Below are 26,733 nucleotides of genomic sequence, written 5' to 3'. Positions count from 1 at the left end.
TTCCTCTTTGTCACTTGTTCCAAATCAATTTATCAAATCCTCTGGATTTTACCTATTTACACATTTTTAACCCTTTCCCTTCCTTTCCGTCTCTACTACTATCACCTTAGTTCAGGATCTCATTTCTTCCTTGCTGGATTAAATAAGCTCCTGGCTGGCATTCCCAGCTCAATTTTTGCCTCCTTCTCACTTGTCTTTTATACCAAATTCGTCTTCTAAAACATAAATATGATCATTCTATCCTCAAAGGATCACTCACGACCTCCGGGGTTAAAGTTCCAGGTCTCTTGTGACCTGGCTCTCCCTACTTCTCTGCTCAGCTACCCCGAACAGGCATGCTCCACTCTATCAAAGCCAAACTACTGTGGATTCGCAGATGTGCTGCACTGTTTCATTCCTCAATTCCTTTACACACATTCCATGTCCGGGACATCTCACTCTTTTGTTGCTTAGTAAATAACCAGTCCTCCTTCAAGATGCAAGTGTCCCTTTCTCCAGAAAACCTTTCTTAAGTCTCAGTCCATTTAGGTGCCTCCCTTCAGAGTCTTAGAGCAGTGTTCACCTTTACTACAGTTCTCATCACACTACACAAGGGTCACTGGTTTTTCGCTCTCTCACTGGTTCCTTAGGGTTGTGTAATTCATCTTTGTATTCCTAGCATGCTGTCCAGTGCCAGGTAGGTATTAAGTCATCACTAAGTCGCAGGTGAAGGATCAAAGTTAACAGCAGCAGTAAAAGCTACAACCAGCTGATAATGAATAAGAAATGAAGGCAAAGAACCTTTGAAGTTATACAGGTAGGAAGAAACCATGACAATTTATAAAGTTAGCCTTACTTGAAACTTCTTAGGTATTTTAGTGAAGTTACACCTGTACTTGGCTCACTCTCTTATCACTACTCATGTATGCCCGATGGAAGTCAACATGTAATACACATCATATAAGCAAGAAAAAGTGAACAGAAGAACTGGCTCTTACATAGAAAGAATTGGGGCCACAAGATCCAGGGAGGCAATAAGAATCCCCAGCTCTGCAATGGCAGCAGTTAGAAGTAAAGCCCAGGTTGGTTCCCCGTTGGCTTTGCTGTGACCAAAAACCTGTACAGAGAAGGAAAATATCAGACACAGATGTGTGGGGAGAGTCTCCCTGATTCCTCTCTGCTACAGTTTCAGATATATGACGGATAATAGTGTTAACAACTGTGATATCTTTAAATACCTTTATCCCACTCACATATAAACTCATCCCTCACAGGGATTTAGAAGGTCTTGTACTAAAAACCCACATCTTCACATTATATGATCTAGTAATTACTAAGCCTATGCAGACCAAACACTGTTTCTCATAAAATCTGAGAAAAAGGAAATAGGGTATGGGAAAGGGTCACTCACCCTCAGAAAGGGTATGATGTTATCCTTGGCTATAGCCTGTAGCAGCCTTGGTGCACCTGTGAGACTCTGAAGTCCAGCCCCACATGTGGAGAAGAAGGAGCCAATAACAATCACCCATGGGGATGGCCAAGATAAGGTACCCACCACCAGATTACCTTTCACAGCATCCCCAAACCTGGGAAAGAAATGAGAGTGGGGAAATTTAATGACAGAATGAAAGACAAAAGAGACATTCACCTGATTTTTTTAATTTATAATTTTTAGAGAATTAAAATTGAGACTGACATAAATACTAAGAAACATAAAGGTAGGCAGATTTGATTTATATTAAGAAAGAATAACCCGTAGAGCCAGAAAATTGTAGCTTCAATTATAGCTTTTCTCCCTCAAAATATCAAAATATCTGTGCTTTTTGCAGAAAAATTGGAAAAATACAAAAAATATAAAAAGCAGGGAGGAAATTCATAATCATAACATAACTGGTAATATTTAGCATACTTTGCACATTTTAGTCTGTTTGCTGTTTTTAAAAACAAACTGAGGGCTACAGAGGGGAGGGGGGTGGGGGAATGGGATAGACTGGTGATGGGTAGTAAGGAGGGCACGTATTGCATGGTGCACTGGGTGTTATACGCAAATAATGAATCATGGAACTTTACATCAAAAACTAGGGATGTACTGTATCGTGAATAACATAATAAAAAATTATAAAAAAATAAAATAAAAACATAGATGAAACCACATTACACCTATAATTCCATATTCTTTTTAACTTGTAAGTATTCTCCTATGTCATGAAAAACTTCATGAATAAAAATTTCAGTGGTTTTAATAATATTGCATCATAATGTACATATTCCATCCCTCTAGTGCTGGAAAATACTGTGATTAACATCTTTATGCACATATTTACATTCACACTTCAGATTTTTTCCCTTATGGCATATTCCTAAGAGGGAATGACTGCAATAAAAGAGATCAATATCTTAAAATTTCAAAATCACTACGAAGCTGCTTTCCAGAAAGGTTATAATACATTTTATTTCCACTGGAAATATATGAAGGTTTAAGGCTGATAGCACATACCTATTTCACATCAGCCTTGAGTATTAAAATTTTAAAAGTCAGTGCTAATTTGATGGGTGTAACATGGCATTTCACTGTTTATTTTTTTTAATAATTTTTATTTTGTTATATTAGTCACCCTACAGTACATCCCCAGTTTTTGATATAAAGTTCCATGATTCATTAGTTGCGTATAACACCCAGTGCACCATGCAATACGTGCCCTCCTTACTACCCATCACCAGCCTATCCCATTCCCCGACCCCCCCTCCCCTCTGAAGCCCCCAGTTTGTTTGTTTTTACCCACTTTTTATTAAGTATCACACACAAAAAGTAACATGCAAAAAAATAGATGTACATTTCAATAAATTTTCACAAAACATCCATACAGCTATTATCTAGTCAAGAAACAGAACACTGCCAGCACCCAAAAGTCTCTTTTATGTCCACTATCACTAGCCCTTTTGCCCCCCACTGTCCTTTTAATACTGTTACTTAACCTGTTTTTAAACTTTCAATAAATGAAATATGGTGTATGTGTTTTGTGTTTAGTTTCTTTCACTCAACGTTGTGAAATTCATCATGTATATGTATTTTTTTGTATGTAGCTGTGGTTCATTTATTTTCATTGCTCTACTGTTTTCCACTCCATTTCCATTATAAGTACATAATTTATCCATTCTACTACTGATGAACACTTGAACTATATCCAGATTTTGACTATTAATGATAATACTGCTGTGAGAATTCTTGTGCATGATTCTTAATGCATGTGTGCAGGCATTTCTGCTGGGTCTACCTAGCAGAGGAACTGCCGGTTATAAGGCATGTGTACGCCCAACTCTAGAAGATAATGACCAACAGTTTTCCAAAGGGATATGCCAGCTTACACTTCTAATATTTTTTATATTTTGGTTTAATTTACCAAAGCTCATAACCCATACATTTCCATGGCAACAGTGTAGTAATAGTAAACTGTGCTACTTATTCTTTTTTGTCAACAGTATGTGTCTACAGCATCCACTAGGGCTTCTGTCCTGAAAGAACCTGGAGTCAGGGAGAGTGATAGGAAGAGCTACAACGTGTATGGTACATGCAATACTGTAGTGGCTAAACAAGAAGGGGTGTGGGAAAGCTTCGCAGGACAGAAGATACGAAGTCTGGTCTTAGAGGATCAATGTGTCTGCTGGTGGGAGTTATTACCCGTTCGAAGCAAAGGAAACTGTACAAACAAATGTGTGGCTGCGTATTTAACTTCAGGTTATGGCTGGGGCACAGGAGTTTATGAGAGAATGATGGGAGAGGACATCAGAAAAAGGTACACAGGGCCAGATCGAAGTAATGGGTTTCAAGGGGCTTTGGCGGGCTGTGAAGCAGGAAGGTGTGTATGATCTAATTTTGTGTTGTAGAAAAACCGTTCTGGTGGCAGTGTGAAAGAAGGATTGGAAGGTGCTAAGACTGAAAGGGAGATAATTACAATAATCTAGGCAAAGGATCCTGAAGGCCTGGGCAAAGGGATGAGAATAAAGAATAGTGGAAAGGAGGAGACCTATTAAGATGAAAGGTGCAATTCACAGGAATTACAAACTAACTGGATGAAGGAACTGGTGGAAAAAATCTAGATGGCGCCTGTTTTGAGAAAGGGTGAATGGTGAGGCTAGTGATTCCCTCAGTTGGGGGAAAATGGGAAGAGATCTAGCAGGTTTAGGGGAAAGATTCTTGTAGGAATCTCTTACAAAAAGCATTGTCCACAATAGCTAAATCATGGAAGGAGCCAAGATGCCCTTCAACAGATGACTGGATTAAGAAGATGTGGTCCATATATACAATGGAATATTACTCAGCTATCAGAAAGAACGATTTCACAACATTTACAGCAACATGGACAGGACTGGAGGAGATAATGCTAAGTGAAATAAGTCAAGCAGAGAAAGACAATTATCATATGGTTTCACTCATTTATGGAACATAAGAAGTAGGAAGATTGGTAGGAGAAGAAAGGGAAGAAGAAAGGTGGGGTAAACAGGAGGAGGAATGAACCATGAGAGACTACGGACTCCGGGAAACAAACTAAGGGTTTCAGAGGGGTTGGGGGTGGGGGGATGGGCTAGGCCGGTGATGGGTATTAAGGAGGGTACGTATTGCACGGAGCCCTGGGTGTTATACGCAAGTAATGAATCATGGAACTTTACATCAAAAACTAAGGATGTACTGTATGGTGACTAACATAATATAATAGAAACTTATTACAACAAACAAACAAACAAACATATTTTTTGTTCATAGGAGAGAAAAGGAAAAATAGCCAGTGGCCTTCATGAATGAAATGAAGAAAGTTTCAAGACTGTATCTAGAATGCTAAAAAGATACATACTTACACATCTCATAGAGGAGATGCTAGAGAGTTTTTGTTTTGTTTGGTTTTTTAACTTGCTCTCCTTCACTTTTGGTTTTAATTTTCCAACAGCTCTTCACGTGCAGGGAAGCCCTTGTTATGCAGACAAATTCACTACTTTATTGAAGCGCTATATTCATTGCATCTCACATATTTGGAACAATGTAACTGGTACCTATTATTCACAAACCTTTTTGGGAACTATATACATATATTTTCTAATTGTTAGTCTTGAGTCATGATCTATACCTCAGGTTGGGTTTTGAGTTCACGACTGTTGTGGGGCAATGTGGAATGATCAGATATAATGGAAGACAGACACGTAAATGTTACAAAGAGATCAACTACTTACTTGTCTCGAAGAACAACACCTTCAATACAAGCACCAAAAAGGACAACATTGCTTAAATCTACCACACTGAGAGTCAAGGAAGCTGACCTCCAACCCTCTGAGATAGAAAGTAAACACTCAGGATATTTCTTCTATCGGTAAAATAAGGTGCTAAATTCACTAATGTTGTCAATTCTTTCTTGAATTTTAGAGATGAGGTGGGTAGATTATCTGGTGAGAAGTGAGCTGGTAGAAAGCAGGTATCTTTATTACCAGGATAAAAATAATGATCAGCCTCATTCCACAGATGTGCCTATGACTAAAACTCAGGCAGGACCCACAAAAAGGATACAGACGAAGGAGGTGGTCAGGATGGCGAGGATAGTGCCAATGGGAATAGACTTCTGAGCATCCTTTAGGTCTCCGGATCTGTTTGATCCAGCCATGATACCTTCAGATGAGGAAAAAAGAACAAGTCAACTTCTTAGTTCCTGGACACTTTGATATTCATGCCGATACCAAAGACTGGAAGCAAATCTGAGAAGCCTGAGAATGTAATTCTGTCTCCTAAGAAAAATCACTCCCTTGGGTCTCCTAACTTCTGCTTACCTGTGACAGAGGGAAAGAAGATCCCCACCAGAAGAGTAAAAGAGGTGGTGATGTCAACAAGGACATATTCGTGGTTTAAACTGCCTAAGACATCAGAAGATTTGGCTGAGGGCTTTTCAATGATCTCTCCCTTTGGTAGGTAATTACTCCAAAGATTCTCTGCAAGTGGGAAGAAAAGGGTATATAAGCAACAGAAGCACGGAAAGAAGATAACCGGGTAATTTTCTACCTAAACGCTATTCTAAATCAGATTCCTTATTTATATAGTTTTTAAAGGTATGTTTGCTTCTACACGAGCACATATGTATCACACAATAAAGAACACGTAAGTAAAAACCTAATGCTCTTTCTCATCTGATTCAAATCTAATTCCACAAAATGCTCTGGTACATACAAATGCAGTTAAATTTACAAATGCAAATTAGTAAAAGTTAAGTGGACTAATGAATGCTCAGCCAACCTTATTTTTTTGAAATTAGTAATCAAAGCTATTTCTAACACCTTAGTGTAAACTTGCTTACACACGAAGACATATGTGGACCAAACATTTAAGATAGAAGTCACTTAAGGCAAGAGTTGTGCTGAGTGAGGAAAACAACACATGTGGGTGTGGTGACACTAAAAGAAAGCTCTATTCTGTCACTGTGGGAAGAACACTAGCAATTGTATAGTAACACACAGGGTACTGTATTATTTTATCCTACTTCAAAAAGTGATTTGCTTAGCTCTGCTCTCAAAAGGATGGAAATTTTATATTATTTCAAAAAAGATTTTATTTACTTATTTGAGAGCGAGTGAGAGGCAGGCAGAGGGAGAGTGATAAGCAGGGAGCCTGACATGGGGCTCGATTCCAGGACCTTGAGATCATGACCTGAGCTGAGGGCAGATGCCTGACCGACTGAGCCACCCAGGCACCCCAAAAGCAGGGGTATTTTAGCAGAAAGTGCCACAAGGAAGTCTGAAAAAGGATAAGTTCACTAACAGAAAAGCAGAAGGATGTTGAATTGAGAGCGGTGTGCTGAGCTTAAGGAGGGAAGTGATACTGTGGCAGTGAGACGTCATGGACAACACAAGAGTCTACGATTGAAACACCTGCTTTCCTTGTTCAAAACCCTCCCGACTTACCTGTAATGACACCACTAGCCAATCCAGGAATCCCCTGAATTGAAGTGACATTATTGTGAATAAAATATTCGTCACAGGTGGCATTGAAAAACTGACTTGAGTTACAGAAGAAGCCCCATAACTTTGACGGTACTGTCATGTTGTTAATCTCCTTGGTCTTAGAGCAAACATCAATGTGTCTTGATGAAAGGGTGCGGTTACCCAGCATGCAGACCCTAAGTGAAAACAAACAAAGAGAAAGATGAAGTAAAGGTAAAAAAAAAAAAAAAAGAGAGAGAGAGAGAGAAATTTTAAAAAAAGAAGGTAAGTTAGAAATAAGTTAGTAAATAGGTAAGTAATGGGGAAAAAAAACCCTCATCTCTAAGAAAATGTGAAAGGACCTAGTATTTATTGATTCATCCTGTAGATGGAGATTTATTTACATTTTATTTACATAAATTACACTAATTTAATCCTGACAGCCATCTCACAAAATCTGCACTAGTATTTCTATGTTGTGGATGGAGGAACTGAAGTTTAGGGAGATAAAGTAATCTCCCTGACTCATACTGGCAGCAGGCAGTAGTGACAGAATTCAAACAGAAGAACTTTCTGAAGACACTGTGCGTACTCATCTTCCAAATGTTCTAGGTTATTAACCAATTGTTAGGTCTAAAAGAATCCTAGAGCCCTTTTGTTCTTTCTAAACCCCCCCCCCTTTTTGGCCTAGAAAAGCCTATATTCATAACAACCCCTTTGAAAATGTTACACTAAAGGTCAAAAAATCTGGCTACTGTTTCGAGAAAGACAGCTTGGCTGGAAGAAAAAGCACATCCCACTATGGCCTAAGAGAAACTATTTTTGAACGTAAGCCTAGACCCAGTGGGAGTGAGGGTATTTAAGGACATTACAAATAATAACTGCTGATTTTAATTTTTTCTTTAACCCAGAGCTATAAATATGAACAAAAGAATAATATGCCCACAGTTAAAGTAACTCTCAAGAAGAACAAAGCAACTTTTTAAGAAATGCAAAAATGACAGCAAACGTACATAACAAACCATGTACCCACTACTCAGCTTCAACAACACAACATTGCCCAGTCTGGATTCATGCATTCCTCTGGGGAATTTGGTCTTGTTCTACTGGGATATTTTAAAGAAAATACCACACATCATGACCTTTTACCCACCAAAAAAGAAAAGCATCAAAGGAGAACTTGAGGCAAAATGGAATTTCTCAAGTTAAGATATCCAGAACATAGCCTTCAGTACTTTTGGCTAGTCTGCAATCCCTAAACGAGCAGACTAAAAATTGATGATGGAATCAATCACTGACATCATTTAGCATAGCAGAAATACTGGACCAGGAGTTAGGAAACCAAAGGGTTCACATTCTTGCTCTGCCATTTAATGAACTTTGGGGCAAGTCATTTAATCTCTATAGATCTGTTTTTTCATCTCGGAAAAAACTATTTTTCTGTAATCAGGTTAAATCAACATAGGAGTGAGGAGTTTGATACCTGGATAATCCAGATGACTTTTTAAAGACGATCTCTGTAGCAAGATTACAAACACCACTTAGTGCTAGCTAATCCCTATGCCATTGGTCAAACAGAGAACAGGAGACCGGAGAGTCACCTATCTGTACAAATCCATCACTGCTTCAAAAACTACACTTTAATGTACCTGCACGACTTATGGTATGTCATACAGTCTCTAGATATAGATATATATGCAAACAATGTGACACTTATTTCTCTTTACTTTACAACTAGAAAGTCTGCCACGGTATTAACAGCAGCTTAAAAAGTTTAATTAATTACAAATCCTCAGGTAGGAGTTTCGGTTTCTTTGATTCTCTTGATATTTTATTAATGACAGGAACCCAAAATTTAAGTACTTTACAAAGCTTGCTGGTAATAACTATACTATCCGAAATCCCTTCATGAATAGTTGTTCGAATATGCACAATCATTATAAGGAGGTTTTGAGAAAAACCTAGAATCTATATCCAAATGATGCTGGGAGCTGCCAGTTCTATGCCTGTGACACAGGTGGAGGACCAACATGAGAGGTCGGCGGGGAGGCCTCCTGCCTAGATGCTAAGGGAGCGTATCCACGAGCGAAAGCTCAGGATCACATCACCAGACACTGTCAATGGCTACCCAGTAAACGATGGCTGGTCAGAGATACAGACACGTACGGGAAGTGTGGCGGGGCGAAAGAAGACTTGATGGCTCCTGCATAGATGGCCAAGATAGATACAATGACACAGGCCAGGAAAAGCGAGGCAAACTTGTTCACGTAGCGTACACCGATGAACACCACCAATACCATGAGGACCAAGAAGGCTGTGCCATAGACACGCATGTTATTTAGCATGGCTGCTGATTCCTTGAGTGCATCATCGCTACGAAAGATGGCAGCTCGGGGGACAATATACACCTGTTAAGCAAAAGAAGTAGAAAATGAGGTTATTTCAAAGTCATCAAGTAAAAGGGCTGCTGTGGTTTGCATTTGCTTTCACAAAGGAAAGCAAAGCTAAGACCGAAAATGACTGGAGACTTAACCTAATTCCTACAGAGATCGGACATCATTTATCTTTTTTTTTTTTTAAGTCTACATGCTATTCTGAATACCTACATTTCCAAAAGGAAACAGCAAAAAAAGCATTAATAATTTATACAAAGGGCTATATAAAATAATTACAATGACTATCTTGAGTCCTACCTCATTATTCCTACTTACCTATGATATTTTAAGTAGTAAAAAAATATTCCAGTGAATAAAGAAATGAAAAGCATTTTATTTCATCGGGATGAAGATATCAAAAAAGACAAAAACTTTTACTCTTTCCCTATTAGTGCAAGTCTTGCCTCAAGACTTTAACTTCTTGGATGAACTGGTAGGGTGCTGGTGAATGGGCAGAAGGGAAGCAGTGTGCAGGCGAAGGATACTCTCAACCTTTCTGACTTATTTCCCCAGGGGAAGTCAATAACAGGTTAACAGTCAATCACTTGATTGATTCCTCAGTGGATCTCTCAGAAGTTTGGCTATCAAACAACAAAATAAATCCAAATCTCTATCTTTTCTACACTGTAGACCACAATTAAGCCATTACTCACCAGAAAAATTTCAATGGCACCAAGGATATACATGGCAGCTGCGAACGTGGTACCAAGATAAAAGCAGAGTCCAACAGCCCCACCAAACTCTGGGCCCAGTGCCCGGGAAATCATAAAGTATGAGCCCCCAGCTAAAAGACAAAACAGAACGTAAGCAGGATAAAGAAAGTACATCAGTAAGAAGAATGTAAACGAGTCATTAATAAGAAGAGTAAATGTTTCAAGTTTCTTAAAACTCTGTGATAAACGTAGGTTTGCTAGTGGGAAGTAAAAGATAAACCCTTCACGGTAGGATATACCGCACATCTAACACTCCAGGTAAAGGAGCGCGACTTGTCAGTACGGCCCAGACAAGCATCGAAGGGTATTTACCACAGCATGACACAGCCAGGAAAATATATTCTAACTAGAAGAAGGCGATACAAATCAACAATTCCAGCTTAGAACATGAGGAGGTTTTTTCCTTTTTAATGAAGTATAGTTGACATAAATGGTGATATTAGTTTCAAGTGTACAACATAGCGATCTGAAGATTCTGCCCATTACGCACACCGTTGACAGTGCAGCTACCATCTGTCACCACACAATGTTACCACAATATTACTGATGTATTCCCTATGCTATACTTTTCATCCCGTGACTTATTTTATAACTGCAAGTTTGTACCTCTTATTCCCTCTCACCTATTTTGCCCAACCCCCAATCCTCTCCTCTCTGACAACCACCAGTTTGTTATTTATGAGTCTTTTTGTCTGTTTATTTTTTTGGATTCCACATATAAGTAAAACCATATGGTATTTGTCTTTGTCTGACTTATTTCACTTGCATAAAGTGGATCTCTAGATCCACCTCTGTTATCACAGGTGGCAAGATTTTGTTCTTTTTTTATGGTTGAATAATATTCTGGTCAGAGGGAGAGAGAGAGAGAGAGAGAGAGAGTGTGTGTGTGTGTGTGTGTGTGTGTGTGTCTCCACATCTCCTGTATTCAGCCATCTACTGATGGGCACCTTGGTTGCTTCCATATCTTGGTTATTGTAAATAATGCAGCAAAACCAGAGGGGTGCATCTATCTTTTTGAATTACTGTTTTTGGGTTTTTTTTGGATAAATACCAAGCAGTGAAATTACTGGACTGTATGGATTTCTATCTTTAATTTTTTGAGGAACCTCCATGCTGTTTTCCAAAGTGGCTGCACAAGTTTGCATTCCCACCAACAGTGAGCAAGGGTTCCCTTGGTTTATAACATAAAGAGATTTTTAAAGAATGTATCCTAAAGCCAAATAATGTGAATGTTTATGACCAAGAGACTAAATAGTATTCTAGTCCTCAGAAGCTTGCACCTCTGACTTTATAGCATAAACATACAGTAGTCGTTGACAATCCCTGAAATCCAATCTTAGCCTACTGACCTGGCACCACTCCATTAGTGGCAATGGCACTCATGGAGATAGCAGTCAACATTGTCTGTAAAGGAAGTGAAAGGAGAAGATTGTTACTGATTTCTGTACTATTTTCCCGTCTGTGGGCCCCAGAGCACTTTCTGAAAAATTAACTCTTCCTACTTTTATGGAGGGAGTTGGCTCCCTTACCTAATAGTATTGAAATGAGATGATATGGTTCAACTCATTGCACTAGTCACATTACTGTTATTCTGAGTATTGTTAAAATGCCTCTACATCATAAGCAGGAGGTTAGGTGCTAGTGGGAGCCACTGATCTCACCCTGGTCTCCTAGTTAACTTGGAGAACAGACTGGAAACTGACTAAGCACTAGCTACAATTACAAGAACAATATTCAGTAAGGAGCAGAAACACTGCAGACTTCTGAACTAATAAAAACTGTATTTTGGAAACACTACATGGTGGCAGCACAGTATAGAACGGACGGCAGACAGGGTGCAGATGAAGGCACAGCGACTTGTCAGTAGCCTATTACAGTTCAGTGAAAAGGAAGGACTGTAGTGCTAGTAACAGGAATATAAAGGAAGGGTTGTATGTAAGAGATTTCAGAGGGAGACTGGATTGATCTTCGTAGCTGATTAGATGTGAGGGGCAATCAAGGAGCCAAACATGGCACTAAAGTTTTAAGACTAAGAAACAGAAAAAAAAAAAGGTGGTACTATTAATTTTACATTATTAATGATACAAACTAGGTGTTCTTACCCCGCTTTACATAGCACTCAGGCGAGCATAACGCACAAGGGGGGTATAAGAATGACAGTAATTAAAGAGGTCAGCAGTTGAATAAAAAATAATTTTTCTATAATAACCAACTTATAATAAAATTGATAGATGTGGCTGGGATATGTGGATAAGAGGAGTTTAAATTCAAGCAAGATCAGAATGTTCTCAGAATAGTGGGGAGAAGACCTGAAAAACACACCTGAATTTCTGGGGAAGGGGTAACAGATGAGACTTCAAAACAAAACAAATACCCCTCACCCCAAACAATAATCCGTTTTGGTCCTCAATACAATACTGCAGTAATACCATCATCATTTTCTAACTTTGGTGCTATCAAACTCAAATGGTTTGTATTCTGAATTCTTTGAATCAAGGACTGTATCTTCTACCTCCTCTAGAAGTCTTCCTTTGTAATTTTGAGCACATATTATGCATATAAGCAGCAAAGACTGTATGTACACTAATTAACTGAAAATCCTTCAGATTTTAATATCAAAATAATGTCTCCTGTTGAGATCATGAGTCTTTCCCTACTTGTCTNNGTGTTCGCCTCTAACAGGTCAAGTGCGTACAATCTTGAGCTCCTGCAATGTTCCAGATGATCTCTAGGGGCCAGCTGGGGACTTACACAGCAGCAGCAGATAAGGACAATTGCAAAGGCCTGAAGAACTCCAGCCGTGCCCACGACCCATGTAAGGCGTAGAAACAAGATCACTCCAAAAATATTTTGTAGGCATGGGAGGTAGACACCCATGAAAGTACCCATCTGAGGGGTCTGGAAAGAAAGATGTTGACAAAAGAAAAATTATATAAGCATCTAGAAGAGATGCTTTTATCCCTTTATTTGTATATAAAAACTTGCTCCCTAACTACGTATTACTTATAAAAGAGATAATTAGTATAATCAATATTTTAAAAGAGGCACTTATAAAATCTCCATCTTATAAATGGTCACCATACTTTTTAATATTCCTAGAATTATACATTTTTACTTTACACAGGTCCCCATATGTTTTCACATGGGAATCTGACCATAAACTTTTAAGTGTACCCCCAACAATTTAAAATGTTCTGTTCTTTGACGCTATTAGTTTTTTTTTAAGATTTTATTTTTAAGTAATCTCTACAACCAACATAGGGCTCGAACTCACAACCCTGAGATCAAGAGTTGCACACTCCACCGACTGAGTCAGCCAGGTGCCCCTAGCTCTTCCTTTTCATTTAAAAATTGAATAATGATTTGACGGACTTCCTTCAGAATTTGGCGTAAACCCTTCATGGGAGCTGGTAAATGAGGTGGTAAAATGAGGATGTGAGGGTCATTTTACTCCTGCACAACCAGAGATCTAACTTCTAATATTGTTCCACATTTTCATTTTGAGAAAAACTGAAATTTAGTCTTTGAAAAACCTAATCACTTCACACCAGAGAGACGGCATCCGCAGATGGGTGTGAATCTTCTTCTGAAGGCCACTTCCTCTCCCTGGAATGCTCTTCTCCCAACCAGGGGGCTCACTGTCTCACACTGCTTAGGCCTCTGCTCAAACCTCACCCTGTCAGAAAGGGCTCTCCCTGACCAACCTCTCTGCAACAGCAACCCCCTCTCTGCCCTGGCTCTCTTGCTGGCCAATTTCAGTGTCTTTACCCTGCCTTTTTTTAAAAAAAATTACTTAATTATTGAAGTTAACAGACGATGTTACATTCGTTCCAGGTGTACCACAAAGTAATCTGACAAGTCTCTGCATATGTTATGCTACGCTCATCACAAGTGCAGCTGCCATCCGTCCCTGCTTGTATTTTTGTTAGACCATCGTCAACATGTAATACATACTTTAACAACTATCTCCTCATACTAGAATTTAGACTGCATGACAGCAGGACATTATATGTTCTGTTTTTGCTATGATCCCACTGCCCAAAACACTGCCTGGCATAGATCAAGCATTCAACAGTTACTGAGCACAGAGTGATGCCCTGGATATCTCCTTTCTTACATATGGGACTTTTTATTTATCCTTGTTATTTTAAGGCCTCACCTTGGTGGGCTTCTTTTTCCCCTCAGTGATGTTCTCTGCCTCTTCATGTTCCTTTGCTCCTTGTGTCAGATTAGTATAATTGGCCATACGGTTGAGGAGAGAAGATACCTTTGGTCTGGTGTCCATTTCTTCCTATAAAGCCAGAAACATGGAAGAAATGAGTAAAAAAGAACACTGGAAATAAGGACCGAAGTGGCCTTCTACCAGAAAATTGCAAATTAAATGAGAAAATATTTCACAGGTAAATATTTTAAGAAAATTTATAAATGAGACTTTATTCTCCTCCCACATTAAAATATCACTTAGGAGTATACAAATCCTTATAAAATTCTTAAGTGAAAAGCTTTATCATTCTTTCTAATGGTTTAACTTTACAGTAAAAACAAACTCATGTTGGCCTCTATAGACAGCTGTAACCTTGAAAAAAACATTGATAATATTACCTTTAACTACAGTGCCCCTTTCTTTAGGCTACTAACATTCTTTTTTTTTTTTTTTAAAGATTTTATTTATTTATTTATTTGACAGAGAGAGACAGCCAGCGAGAGAGGGAACACAAGCAGGGAGAGTGGGAGAGGAAGAAGCAGGCTCCTAGCGGAGGAGCCTGACGTGGGACTCGACCCCAGGACTCTGGGATCACGCCCTGAGCTGAAGGCAGACGCTTAACAACTGTGCCACCCAGGCGCCCTAGGCTACTAACATTCTAATAACATTTATGGCTATTATTTATTGCACCAAGCACAGACAGCTCAATAAAAAAACTTCCGTGACTGAACTAAATATTCACTTCAGATCTTTTCTTGAAGGAAGCTGAAAAAAGGTATCATTTAAAAAACAGATACACAGAGAGAACTGGCACTCACATCATTGTCCAAACCTAAACACAGAGGCAGTGCTGGACTAAAGCAGGCTCCTTTCAACAACCCAACTACAGAGCCCATCAGAATCCATACGGTCTTAAGTAAGACATACGGGCCCTCTTAATCTAGCAGCCTACTTTCTACACTGATTTTTGATTAGTAGTTCTAAGGCAAATGATGTCTTCCCAAACACAGAGTTGAAAAAAGCTCTATCTTATACTTCACAGATAATTCCAATGCAAATATTTAAATCCTAGCTGAATTAGACAGCAAGTTCTTCATATGCCTGTGATGTCAACATTATTCCTCAATTCATAGAAATCTGATTTAATGGCTACTTATTAGTTCGTGATAATTAGATTACATAGGTAAATCAACTACAATGACAAGTTATAGTATTATATTTTAACAATTAGTTCTTAAAATTATCGAGCCTGTACTGTTTTAAAACTAAATGGGATAGAAAACAGCTATCCTGAAATCTATGTTCCTGAAATTTGTGCCCTAGTTTTCTCCCAAATATTACCTCAAAGAGCGCCAAGTTTTTATCAAAATATTCGTCTCCTTCTTCATAATTGGAATTATTGAGATAAGCATTTCGAGCTTTCTTATGCCCATCATCTGGGGAAAAAAAAGGAAATCAAGTTAGTTTCTCATTGGTATTAAAAAAGTATCTGCACCAAATAACTTCATGTTGCCTCTGTATTAACAGAATCCTTTTTCATATTCAAATTTTAATCTGAGAGTGGGAGAACTCAATTAGCCATCCTTAGAGAATGTGGCTCCCTCTAGAACAGGAGAAAAATAAATCTCAAAGAGGTAAACAATAGGAAGGCTTCACAGTATGAAGACCTCTGGAAACACTATTCTTTCAGGATTCTAGCCAATAGGACCCTACTCTTAAAGTCACTAAAATCTAGAATAAAATTTTTAAGAAGTACTTATTGAGTTCTTACTCAGTTTATTACTGTATACTTTATACACTATTGCTATTGATAATAGTAGTAAAAGTCCTCTACCTCCAGGGCTGTCCAACCTTTTATAAGAGACATTAGGTTAAAAAAAAAAAAAAAGACATTCGGTCATGCAACCAAGCATTAGTTTTGTACAAACCCTTACCACGTTTTGTTTTTTATGTTAAAAGAGGCAACCCACAAGAATTTGGTGAACCAGCTATGAAAAAAATAAAAGAAAAAGAGACTGGGTTCCCTCAGACAGTACAGTTTGTGTGAGTGTTTCCTTAGCTTTGGTTCTTTCTTGTGTAAGAGTTATATATAATTATAACTGCCTTATTAGGAGAGAAAGAAAATAAAATTATATAAATGTCATTAAGAACTAACATTTTAAATATTCAGGAAATTGATACCAATATAAAAGTTAAAGAAATTAATTTAAAGTCCAATAACCTTAAACACAAGTTTGAGAAACAGCCAATAAGCTATCAAAATAACTGGATCATGTCAAAGGACAAAAGAGCCAACCTGACAGAGTCCCCGCTAGCTAAAAATGGGATAATATGAACACTAAAATTAATAATGCATTGAGTTGAAATGTAAATATGTGAAATATCCAATATATTAAAAAAAATTAGTCACCTTTGCAGAGTTACTAAAGAAACAACATTCTGAAACAATAAATGGAAAGAATCAAGCAATTATCCTACCTTTCTTGTACCCACTATAATTCAGGGTAACTAAAAAGTTAAAGAAAATTTCTTCATCATAGAAACATTCCAGCTAATAAATGTGGAATTTAAGGAACAAAACAAATGAGCATAGGGAAAAAGAGACAAACCAACCAACATATTCTTTCTTGTTTCAAGTTTTTATTTAAATTCTAATGAGTTAACATATAGTGTAGTATTAGTTGCATGAGAAGTTAGTGATTCGTCACTTACATATAACACCCAGTGCTCATCACAAGTGCCCCCCCTTAATGCCCATCACCCACTTAGCCCATCCCCTCCCATCTCCCTCCAGCAACCCTCAGTTTGTTTCGTAGAGTTCACAGTCTATTTTACAGTTTGCTTCTCTTTTTTTTCTTTACCCTATGTTCATCTGTTTTGTTTCCTAAATTCTGCATGAGTGAAATCATATGGTATTTGTCTTTCTCTGACTTATTTCACCCAGCATAATACATTCTAGCTCTGTCTACATTGTAGCAAATGGCAAGGTTTCTTTTTTTATGGTTGAGTAATATTCCGTTTGGTGTGTCATCAGTGGGTGGACATCCGGACTCTTTCCATAGTTTGGTTATTGTGGACAGTATTGCTATAAACATTGGGGTGCATGTGCCCCTCTGAATCAGTATTTTTGTACCCTTTGGGTAAATACCTAGTAATGCAATTGCTGGGTTGTACAGTAGTTCTATTTTTAGCTTCTTGAGGAATCCCCATACTGTTTTCTTGAGTGGCTGCACCAGTTTGCATTCCCACCAACAGTGCAAGGGGGTTCCTCTTTCTCCACATCCTTGCCAACACCGGTTGTTTCCTGTGTTGTTACATTTAGCTATTCTGACAGGTGTGATATCTCACTGTAGTTTTTTTAATTTGTTTTTCATTTGCTTATTGATTCACTTAAAAAATATTTACTGAGTACCAGAGAAAATGCTGTCAAACTGCTTAAGGCAGTTTTCAAGGACTAGACCGGTTCCCTTTAACTTGACTTCTACAGAAATTTCTGGCTTAACTCTATAGATTGGTTTTTTAACAGCTTTATTAAAATATAATTTTTTTTGATGTAAAGTTCGATGATTCATTAGTTGCGTATAACACCCAGTGCACCATGCAATACATGCCCTCCGTACTACCCATCACCAGCCTATCCCATTCCCCCACCCCCTCCCCTCTGAAGCCCTCAGTTTGTTTCTCAGAGTCCATAATCTCTCATGCTTCCCTCCCCCTCTGATTACCCCCCCTTTCTTTATCCCTTTCTTCCCCTACCGATCTTCCTAGTTCTTATGTTCCATAGATGAGAGAAACCATATGATAGTTGTCTTTCTCTGCTTGACTTATTTCACTTAGCATTATCTCCTCCAGTGCCGTTCATGTTGTAGCAAATGTTGAGAACTCGTTCTTTTTGATAGCTGAATAATATTCCATTGTATATATTTAGACATCGTAATTCATTGACTTAAAGCATACAATATTAGAGTTTTGGGTATATTACATTTTTAATTTTTTAAACTGTGGTGAATTTTAAAACAAAACTAGCAATTTTAACCATTTTTAAATGTGCAAAGCAGAGGCATTACATTCACAATGTTGTGCAACCATCACCACTACCTATTCCCCAAACTTTCTAACCATCCTACATAAACTGATTTTTTTTTAAGTAGGCTCCACACCCAGCATGGAGACCAACTTGGGGCCCAAGCTCCCAACCATGAGATCAAGACCTGAGCCAAGCCCAAGAGACACTGAACCAACCGAGCCACCCAGGCATCCCTGTCCCCTACATAAACTGATTTTTAAAATATTTCTTTTAAATTGATGGAAAAGTCTTACTTTTCTAACACTGGACACAATGCCCCTATGTGTTTTAAGCATCCCAAGGTGTTCTTCCTCCTAACTTTTATTGGAACTCACATCAGTCCTAACACTTGCTATCCCTAAATAAATTCCTCAATTTCTTCAACACTCATTAACTACAACTTTTAGAAAGAGATGCACCCCCAGAGAGCTATGCTTTATCTTCTAAGCTTAACTTTGCTGACTCATTATAGTTTTGGTTTGCGTTTCCCTGATGATGAGTGATGTTGAGTATCTGTTCATGTGTCTGTTGGCATCGGGATGTCTCTTAACTATAGAGAACTGATGTTGTCAGGGGAAGGGGGCTGAAGGGATGGGTGCAACAGGTGATGGGGATGAGAGTGCACTATCAGGAGCACTGAGTCATGTACAGAATTGCTGAATCACTATACAGTACACCTGAAGCTAATATAACACTGTCTGTTAACTGGAATTTAAACAAAAAAAATTTAATGCATATGGAATAATGTAATTAGGAAAAATCACCAATTTTCAACCTCTAATGAAATAATGGATCTAGGCAATCATCATCAATAGCTGCTAAAACCATTAGACGAAAGGCTGAGACATAAGTTTACCATGGGTGGATCAGGGTGACCTGGAACTCAATGATCGAGCTCAACATCGCCAAAAACGGACAAAACGTAATACAGTGAAAAGTACACTGTGCAACCTGTGATGTATTTCTACCAAAAGAATGGAAACTGAATCTAATCAAGCCTCTAAATCTAACTATCAGTTCACAAAAAACAGGGGAGGAACATGTCAATCACCACAAAGATGGCGCAATCATCAAATTCGAAATGTGAAAAACTCTATGTGACAAATAATCTGACCTATTCAAAAAATTAATGGCATAAACTAAAACAGGTGATTTCATAAACTAAGACTTAAAACGCATCAATCAAGTGCAAGGTGTGAAACTTGTTAGAATCCTGACTCAAATCAAATTTAAAAAGACAATTCTAAAACAGATATTTAAATAAAACCTTATACACAACTAATGAATCACTGAACACTACATAAAAAACCAATCATGTACTATACGCTGGCTAACTGAACATAATAATAAAAAAAAAAAGCGTAAATAAAATCGTGTGATGTTTGGAATTTTCTTTAAGATATTCCAGGGAAAAATTAGGTAGGGCTTGAAAACAGATTCTCGACATTGTTAAAACTGAGTGATGGCTTCATGGAGGTTCACTATGCTATTCTATCTGCTTTTCTGTGCCTTCGGAAAGGTCCCGGGGATACAGGAGTAGACAAAGCGGTTAAAGATGCTGCTTTCACTGTGTGTACACTGGAGTCACAGAAGACAGTTCAAAGCACATACACACATACAAAACTGACCTATAGTATTAGCCAATTTCCACGTTGTAAATATTCACACATGCCAGTTTTAAACTACTAACAACAAAATCCAGGCATACACTGTTTACAAGAGACATATAACGACATGCAAAGGCTGAAAGTAAAGAGGTCAGGCAAATACTGACCGAAAAAAAGCTGGTATGGTTTTATCATCACCAGACAAATTTTTCTTTAAGAGGAAAATTTTATTTTGGATGAGAGGGTAACCACATAACAAAAGGTTGAATTCACCAAGAAAACAGTGTATAATATTTTTTTTTGAGAGAGAGAGAGAGAGAAAGAGAGAGAAGAGCGAGCGCGTGAGACAGGGAGAGGGGCAGAGGGAGAGGAAGAGGGAGAATCTTAAGCAGGACTCCATCTCGCGACGCTGAAATCATGACCTGAGCCGAAACTTCATGACCTGAGCCGAAACTAAGAGTCAGACACTTAACCAAGCCACCAGGCCCCGCAAGAAAGTATTTAAACATATATCTATGGTTTATAGTTATCTTCTGTAAAATAAATTACTCCCAAATTTAGTCACTTAAACGCACACTTTTTATCTCACAGTTTGTATGGGCTAGCAATATGGGCACGGCTTAGATGGCTTCCTCTGCTTCAGTCTCCCATGAAGCTCCAATCAAACCTCTGCCAGGACTGTGGTCTCATTTGAAGATCCACCTCCAAGCTCACCGACATAGTTGTTGGCAGGATTCACTTTCTTCCAGGTTGTTGGCCAAGGGCCTCTCTTGGTTCCCTGCCACGTGGGCCTTTCCATAGGACAGTTTACAGCATGGCAGCTGGATTCCCTCAAAGCAAGTCATCAAAGAGAGCGAGAGAGAGAGTACAAGACAGATGTCACAGCCTTTTTGTAATCTCATTTTGAAAGTGACACTGCTTTTGCCATTTTCTATTAATTAAAAGGTGTCATTAAGTCCAGCCCTCACTCAAAGGGCAGAGGCTGTGATCTTGGTCTATAACAAAAGTTGTTAGAATTGTGAAAAGATAAATTTTTAAATCCTTCCAAATTTAGAAATTAGAGAAAATCCACTGCAAAACAACACAAGGATCAAAGATTAAAATACTTCAAAAAATTAAATGACAATAAGGACATTACCTATTGAAACTTGTAGGATCCACCAAAAGTAGCACTTCAATGAAAAGTTATTGTCTTAAAGTTTTACATTAGCAAAGCAAAAAGAATAAAAATTATTTGAACTAAGTACCTATTTTAGCAAGCTAGAGGGAGAGCAGAATAAACTCTAAGACGGTAGAAAATATGACAATAACTATACAGCTGTCCTTTGGTTCAATATCCTTTTCTGTCTTTCAACTGTCCATTTTTCCTGGGTCCTTACGTTTTGGGGAGATCTCTTGTAAACAGAAGATAGCTTTATTTTTAAAAATCTGACGATCTGTCTTTTTAATGCCAAATTTAGTCCATCAACCATAGTAATTCATATGATTAAGACTGGATTCTACCATTTTAAAATTTCTATTTGGTCTTTTTCTTTAGGATTCATTCTCATTTTTTCTCTCTGGATTTTTGGTTTGTTTTTCCCTTATTCCATTTGTTCTCTCTCCTCTTGGAGTTTCCACATTCTGTATCTATTCTTTCAGTAATTACTTTTGAAATTTTACCACATATTTTACTTAAAACAAACTGTAAAGGGGCACCTGCGTGGCTCAGTTAAGCATGGGCCTTCAGGTCAGGTCACGATCCCTGGGTCCTGGGGTCGAGCCCTGCATCAGGCTCCCCGCTCAGTGGGGAGGCTGCTTCTCCCTCCATCCCTCCCCCCGCTCATGATCTCTCTCCCCCCTCAAATAAATAAAATCTTAAAAAAAAAAACCCAAATCTCCCAAACTGTTAAGTGAGTTTAAACAACAGTCTGTCATCCTCCTGAACAACAACAAAGACTTTCAAACACTTTAGTCTCTCTCCTTAGATTCGCATATTACTGTTCTGTCCAATATTTCTAATAGCTTATTTTATTATACAAATAAGACACTAAAAAATTTCATAGAGACAGCACTGACTTGGGTGAAGGTCCACGTTTACCATTTTATTTGTTCAATATTTTTGTTGCATTTCAGAGTACTAGTCTTCTGGGATCATTTCACTTTTACTTGCAGAACCTTCTTGAGAATTCCTTTAGAGGAGAGTTTCTCAAACTCAGCACATAATTATTTGTTGTGGGGGATGTCCAGCGCATTGTAGGCTGCTTAAGAGCATCCCCAGCTGCGAGTCACTAGATGCCAGGAGCATCTCCAGTAGTGACAATCAAAAAAAGACTCCAAACATTTCCAAATATCCCCTGGGGGACAAAGCTGTCCTCAGTTGTAAGCTGCTAGCTTAGAGCAAATCTTATGGTGAAAAATGTTCTTGGCTTTTATTTAGCAACGACTGTGTATTTTGACCTTATTACTGAGTGTCTGCCTAATAAGCACAATTCCAGGATGTATAAAAGCTTTGCAAACACTTTGAGACAAGATTTGTCATCTGTTTTGCCACTGAGAATTCTCCTGTCATGCTGCTGTCCCTTTGATGATCTGTATTTTCTCTCTGACTGATTTCAACATCTTTTCTTAGGTTTCTGCAGCTTTATGAAGATATGTCTAGGTGTAGTTTTGCTTCTGTTCTGTTCACAAACCCCTTTTTCCCTGCTTCTAATCGGTTACCTTTATATTTTATATCAATAGCTATTTTTTTCTTTTCTACAAGTTCCATTTGTCCTCTGTAAACAGTCTTTCATTCCTGAGTGGTATGTTCATCTTCCTAACTGCACCTTTATTGATTTAGACATTTAATATAGTTTTGTATCACAGACTCAGGACCACTTCATCCCTCTTGAGGGTTATATGAGTAGGAGTCCCAGATCCAACACACTACTTCCCTGATGGTTCAATAACCTTACAATATTGTTGCTATAAAAACCTGGCTTCCAGAACAATCCTGCCCCATTCTGCTGCCTGCTGATCCAGGCCATGTCCTGACAGCTCTGGCTCCCCTTGCTACAGCCCTGGCACCTTTATATTTGGGGCCCCTGGAGTCTCAAGTTTCAAATGCAACCACCTTAACTTTCTGGCACTTTGGTCCTAGATATTTCTGGCCCGACTCTGCTTGCTTGCTTAATTTTTTGGGGTGGAAGAATATCCCTGGAGACTTTGCCTACATTTATGAGACCAATGATGCCTCCAAGATAGTCTTATCAGGGTCTACATGCGGAGGCGTTGGGAATGTGAGGGTTCCACAGAGCTCCTGGTCAATCATGGAAGATCAATCCTTTCCAGGAAAAAAACAAAGTTCTCATCAGGAGTGGTTAATGGAAAGGCAAGGATCAACTCTCAATCTCAGCTTCCTGATGGGAAATCATACTGCTTCAAAAGTATAGCCTTAAAAAAAAAAGTACAACCTTCACTTTCTCTCTTAAAAAAAGGGGGGGGTGGCACGTGGGTGGCTCAGTTGGTTAAGTGTTTGACTCTTGATTTCGGCTCAGGTCATGATCTCAGAGTTGTGAGATTGAGCCCTGTGTTGGGCTCTGTGCTGAGCCTGGAGACTGCTTAAGATTCTCCCTCTCCCTCTGCCCCTCTGCTCACATGCTCTTTCTCTCTAAAAAAAAATTAAAATAAATAAATAAATAGATAGATAAACAGTAGAGCCTTTCAGAAGTCTGGATCACTACTGTGACCTCAGGAAATCTCAAAAGGATGGAAGTTCTAGAGTGTCTGAATAGTAAATAAGTTTTACTTTGCAGGAACCAAGAACCAAATCCATATCCTAGGGCTGTCTTAGGATTATCCAGAATCCTAAAAGAATCCCTTTGGAGGATACCTACTGAGACTAATCCCAATACTGCTATGAATTAAACAGTCCATCAGATCATTATGCTGGTTTTTTCCCCCTCATTTTACTATCCAGATAATGCTAACATTACTGGTGTTTCACTGCACAATTCAAACAAAACCTGATAAAGTGCGATTAATTCTACTACAGATTTCAGACTTCCATCTTTTATGGCATACTTTTTTTTTGTAAACAGAAAAATGGTATATCAATTGTCTTGCTCTTTATAAAAATTTTATTGTTGTGGTGCCATTATCTCTACATTGCTCTACATTACATTTTGTAATTTGCCACTTATACCACAATTTTGGGCTAAGATAAATAAATCTCAGATCCCTCCCTTAGTCTCCTGATTTTGTCAAATGGTCTTTGCTGATCTGAGGTAGGCAGAACAAGAGCAGCAAATGTACTTAATTTCCCTTGGCACAGGTTTGGGTCTGAACTATGTGACTGTGTGAACATGAAAGGTTGTCTAAAATGTTATAAATTATGTTTCTGATTTTACAGTGTTTGAATAAGCAGTCAAGTGAGAGGCAAACATTGTAACTGACTGCTGTATCTAAGTCAATAGCTTACTCTCTTTTTTCTTTACCATTTATTTGAAGAAACCACGTCATATGTTCAGTAGAGTTTCTGATATTTTTTTAAAGATTTTATTTGAGAGAGAGAGAGAGAGAGCAAGAGTGGGGGAAAGGAGGTAGAGGGAGGGAGAAGCAGGGTGCCCGACACAGGGCTTGATCCCAGGATCCTGAAATCGTGACCTGAGCCGAAGGCAGACACTTAACTGACTGAGCCACCCAGGCGCCCCTAGAGTTTCTGATTTTGATGATGACATCCATGTGATACCGTGTAAATGCTGTTCTGTTTTTTTGTATTTCCTATATATTGCTAATTAGGTCTAGAGGCTTATCCACATTCGGTATTTTTAGGGGAGAGGCAGGAAAACTTCACAGTGGTATTTTGATCTTCTGTCAGGAGGTACATGTCATTGGATTTTCTTTCTTTTTGAGATACTAACAACTGTTGGTAATTAATGACTAAATCCATTAATTTATGAGGGATTACAAGGTGGTGATACTCTCTTCTATCATTCTTCCTTTATTTACTAGCTGAAATACTGTGTATAAAGAGGCACTCCTTCTAATATACTATTTGGTTACCCATTAGTATTGTTAAAGGACTTCATTCTTTCCTTTTATTAACCAATTCTCAGAATAATGAATTGGTTACCAATTAGTTTTTTAAAGTATCAATATGAATTGATGAATTTATATATTGGATATATTTCAAATGAAATTCTTCTCCTGTATCAGTTAAGATGATTCATTCTTTAATCTTTTTTTTTTTTTAAGGGGTGGGGGGGAAAGGGCAGAGGGAGAGGGAGAGAGAATCTTAAGCGGGCTCCATGTCCAGTGCAAGCCTGATGCGGGGCTTGATCTCACAACCCTGAGATCATGACCTGAGCCAAAATCAAGAGTCAGATGCTTAACTCACTGAGTCACTCAGGTGCTCCTAATCTCCATTGGTTAACACACTGAATTATATACATTCATTTCTTTTTTATTATGTTCAGTTAGCCACTGTACAGTATCTCATTAGTTTTTGATGTAGTGTTCAATGATTCATTAGTTATGTATTAACACCCAGTGCTCATCACAACACGTGCCCTCCTTAATACCCATCACCCTGTTAGCCCTCCTCCCACCTTGTACGTTGATTTTTAACAGTAAAAACAATTAAAACCATGTATTTCTAGCAGAAACCCGAAGTGCTCACAGGGGTAATTTTAAAAATATATATTGCTTGATTTAGATTGCAAACATTTCATTTAAGACATCTGTATCTGTATTCAAAAGTAAGACTGGCCTATACTTGTCTCATATTGTCATTGCTAAGTTTTGGTATCAAAGTTATGCAATCCTCAAACTGAGTTGGGGAGTGTTTGTTTTCCTATTCCCTGAGAGAAACTGTGGAAGAGGAACTATTTTTCATTCAATTTTTGGTAAAAATTGTTGTAAAAATGCTAGGGCCCACTGCTCATTTGCTTGTTTACTAAAATGTTTTAAGTTAAAAATTACACACACACACACAGAGTTCATAAATCGTAAGTATACAGCTTAAATCTTTACCACAATAGCAGTTTCACTCTTCCATACAGCACCTCAGCCTGACCCTGAGTTTTACAAGAAATCTGATGAGTCAGTGGGAACAATAGATACATTAAAATAACTGCACCCTATTGACAGGAACAACATTTAGAAGGTCTGAAAGATGCTATTATAAATTCCATTCAGCAGGCAAGGCAACTGAAGCAGTTTCTAACCTACCAAGCCAAATTATGCTAAACAAGATTTTTTTTTTTAAGATTTTATTATTAAGCAATCTCTACATCTAAGGTGGGGGTCAAACTTGCAACCCTAGATCAAGAGTCACATGATCCACTGACTGAGCCAGCCAGGTGCTCCTAAGCAAGACTTTTATTGAGAGCTGGCAAGATTTTTTTCAAAAGATTTATTTGACAGAGAGAGAAAGAGAATGCACAAGCAGGGGGATCAGCAGAGGGAGAAGGAGAAGCAATCTCCCCACTGAGCAGGGTGCCCGTCACAGGGCTTGATCCCAGGACCCTGGGATCATGACTTGAGCCGAAGGCAGACACTTAACCGACTAAGCCACCCAGGTGCCCCAAGAGCTGGCAAAATTTTAATTCAAGCTACCAATGCCCTTTCTGTAAGATGGTTAGAAAATATAATTTAAAAATCACCTTTCCATCTTTTGCAAACTTTTTTTTTTTTTAATAACCCAGCCTTTTAAGGATCTTGAGGCTGTAGCTTAAACAAAGATACTCAGAGGGGTGCTTCTCAGTAAAGCATGCAACTCTCTGGTCGTGAGTTCAAGCCCCATGTTGGGTGT

The 26,733-nt window shown here is 38.4% G+C and overlaps 1 protein-coding gene across 4 annotated transcripts in view; it reads right to left on the bottom strand.

Annotated features, from left to right (window-relative positions):
• SLC12A6 (solute carrier family 12 member 6) overlaps positions 1-26,733 on the bottom strand; it is an 89,921-nt gene that overhangs the window by 12,973 nt on the left and 50,215 nt on the right. For all 4 annotated transcript variants that reach the window (XR_005831914.1, XM_008702292.2, XM_008702293.2 and 1 more), the window contains 12 exons: positions 15,627-15,721; positions 14,241-14,372; positions 12,833-12,979; positions 11,431-11,485; positions 10,022-10,152; positions 9,100-9,341; positions 6,916-7,130; positions 5,791-5,949; positions 5,534-5,632; positions 5,203-5,260; positions 1,391-1,565; positions 978-1,096 (listed from right to left, as the gene is read on the bottom strand). Coding sequence is in view for 3 of the 4 variants with exons in the window: in XM_008702292.2 (XP_008700514.1) it covers positions 978-1,096; positions 1,391-1,565; positions 5,203-5,260; positions 5,534-5,632; positions 5,791-5,949; positions 6,916-7,130; positions 9,100-9,341; positions 10,022-10,152; positions 11,431-11,485; positions 12,833-12,979; positions 14,241-14,372; positions 15,627-15,721 (1,627 nt within the window). In the remaining variant the exon portion in view is untranslated. The remainder of the gene's footprint in view (positions 1-977; positions 1,097-1,390; positions 1,566-5,202; positions 5,261-5,533; positions 5,633-5,790; positions 5,950-6,915; positions 7,131-9,099; positions 9,342-10,021; positions 10,153-11,430; positions 11,486-12,832; positions 12,980-14,240; positions 14,373-15,626; positions 15,722-26,733) is intronic.

The sequence above is a fragment of the Ursus maritimus genome, unplaced genomic scaffold, assembly GCF_017311325.1.
Source record: "Ursus maritimus isolate PB19 unplaced genomic scaffold, ASM1731132v1 scaffold_35, whole genome shotgun sequence".
In the NCBI taxonomy this organism is placed as follows: domain Eukaryota; kingdom Metazoa; phylum Chordata; class Mammalia; order Carnivora; family Ursidae; genus Ursus; species Ursus maritimus.
This window is presented reverse-complemented; position numbering and strand designations above follow the sequence as displayed.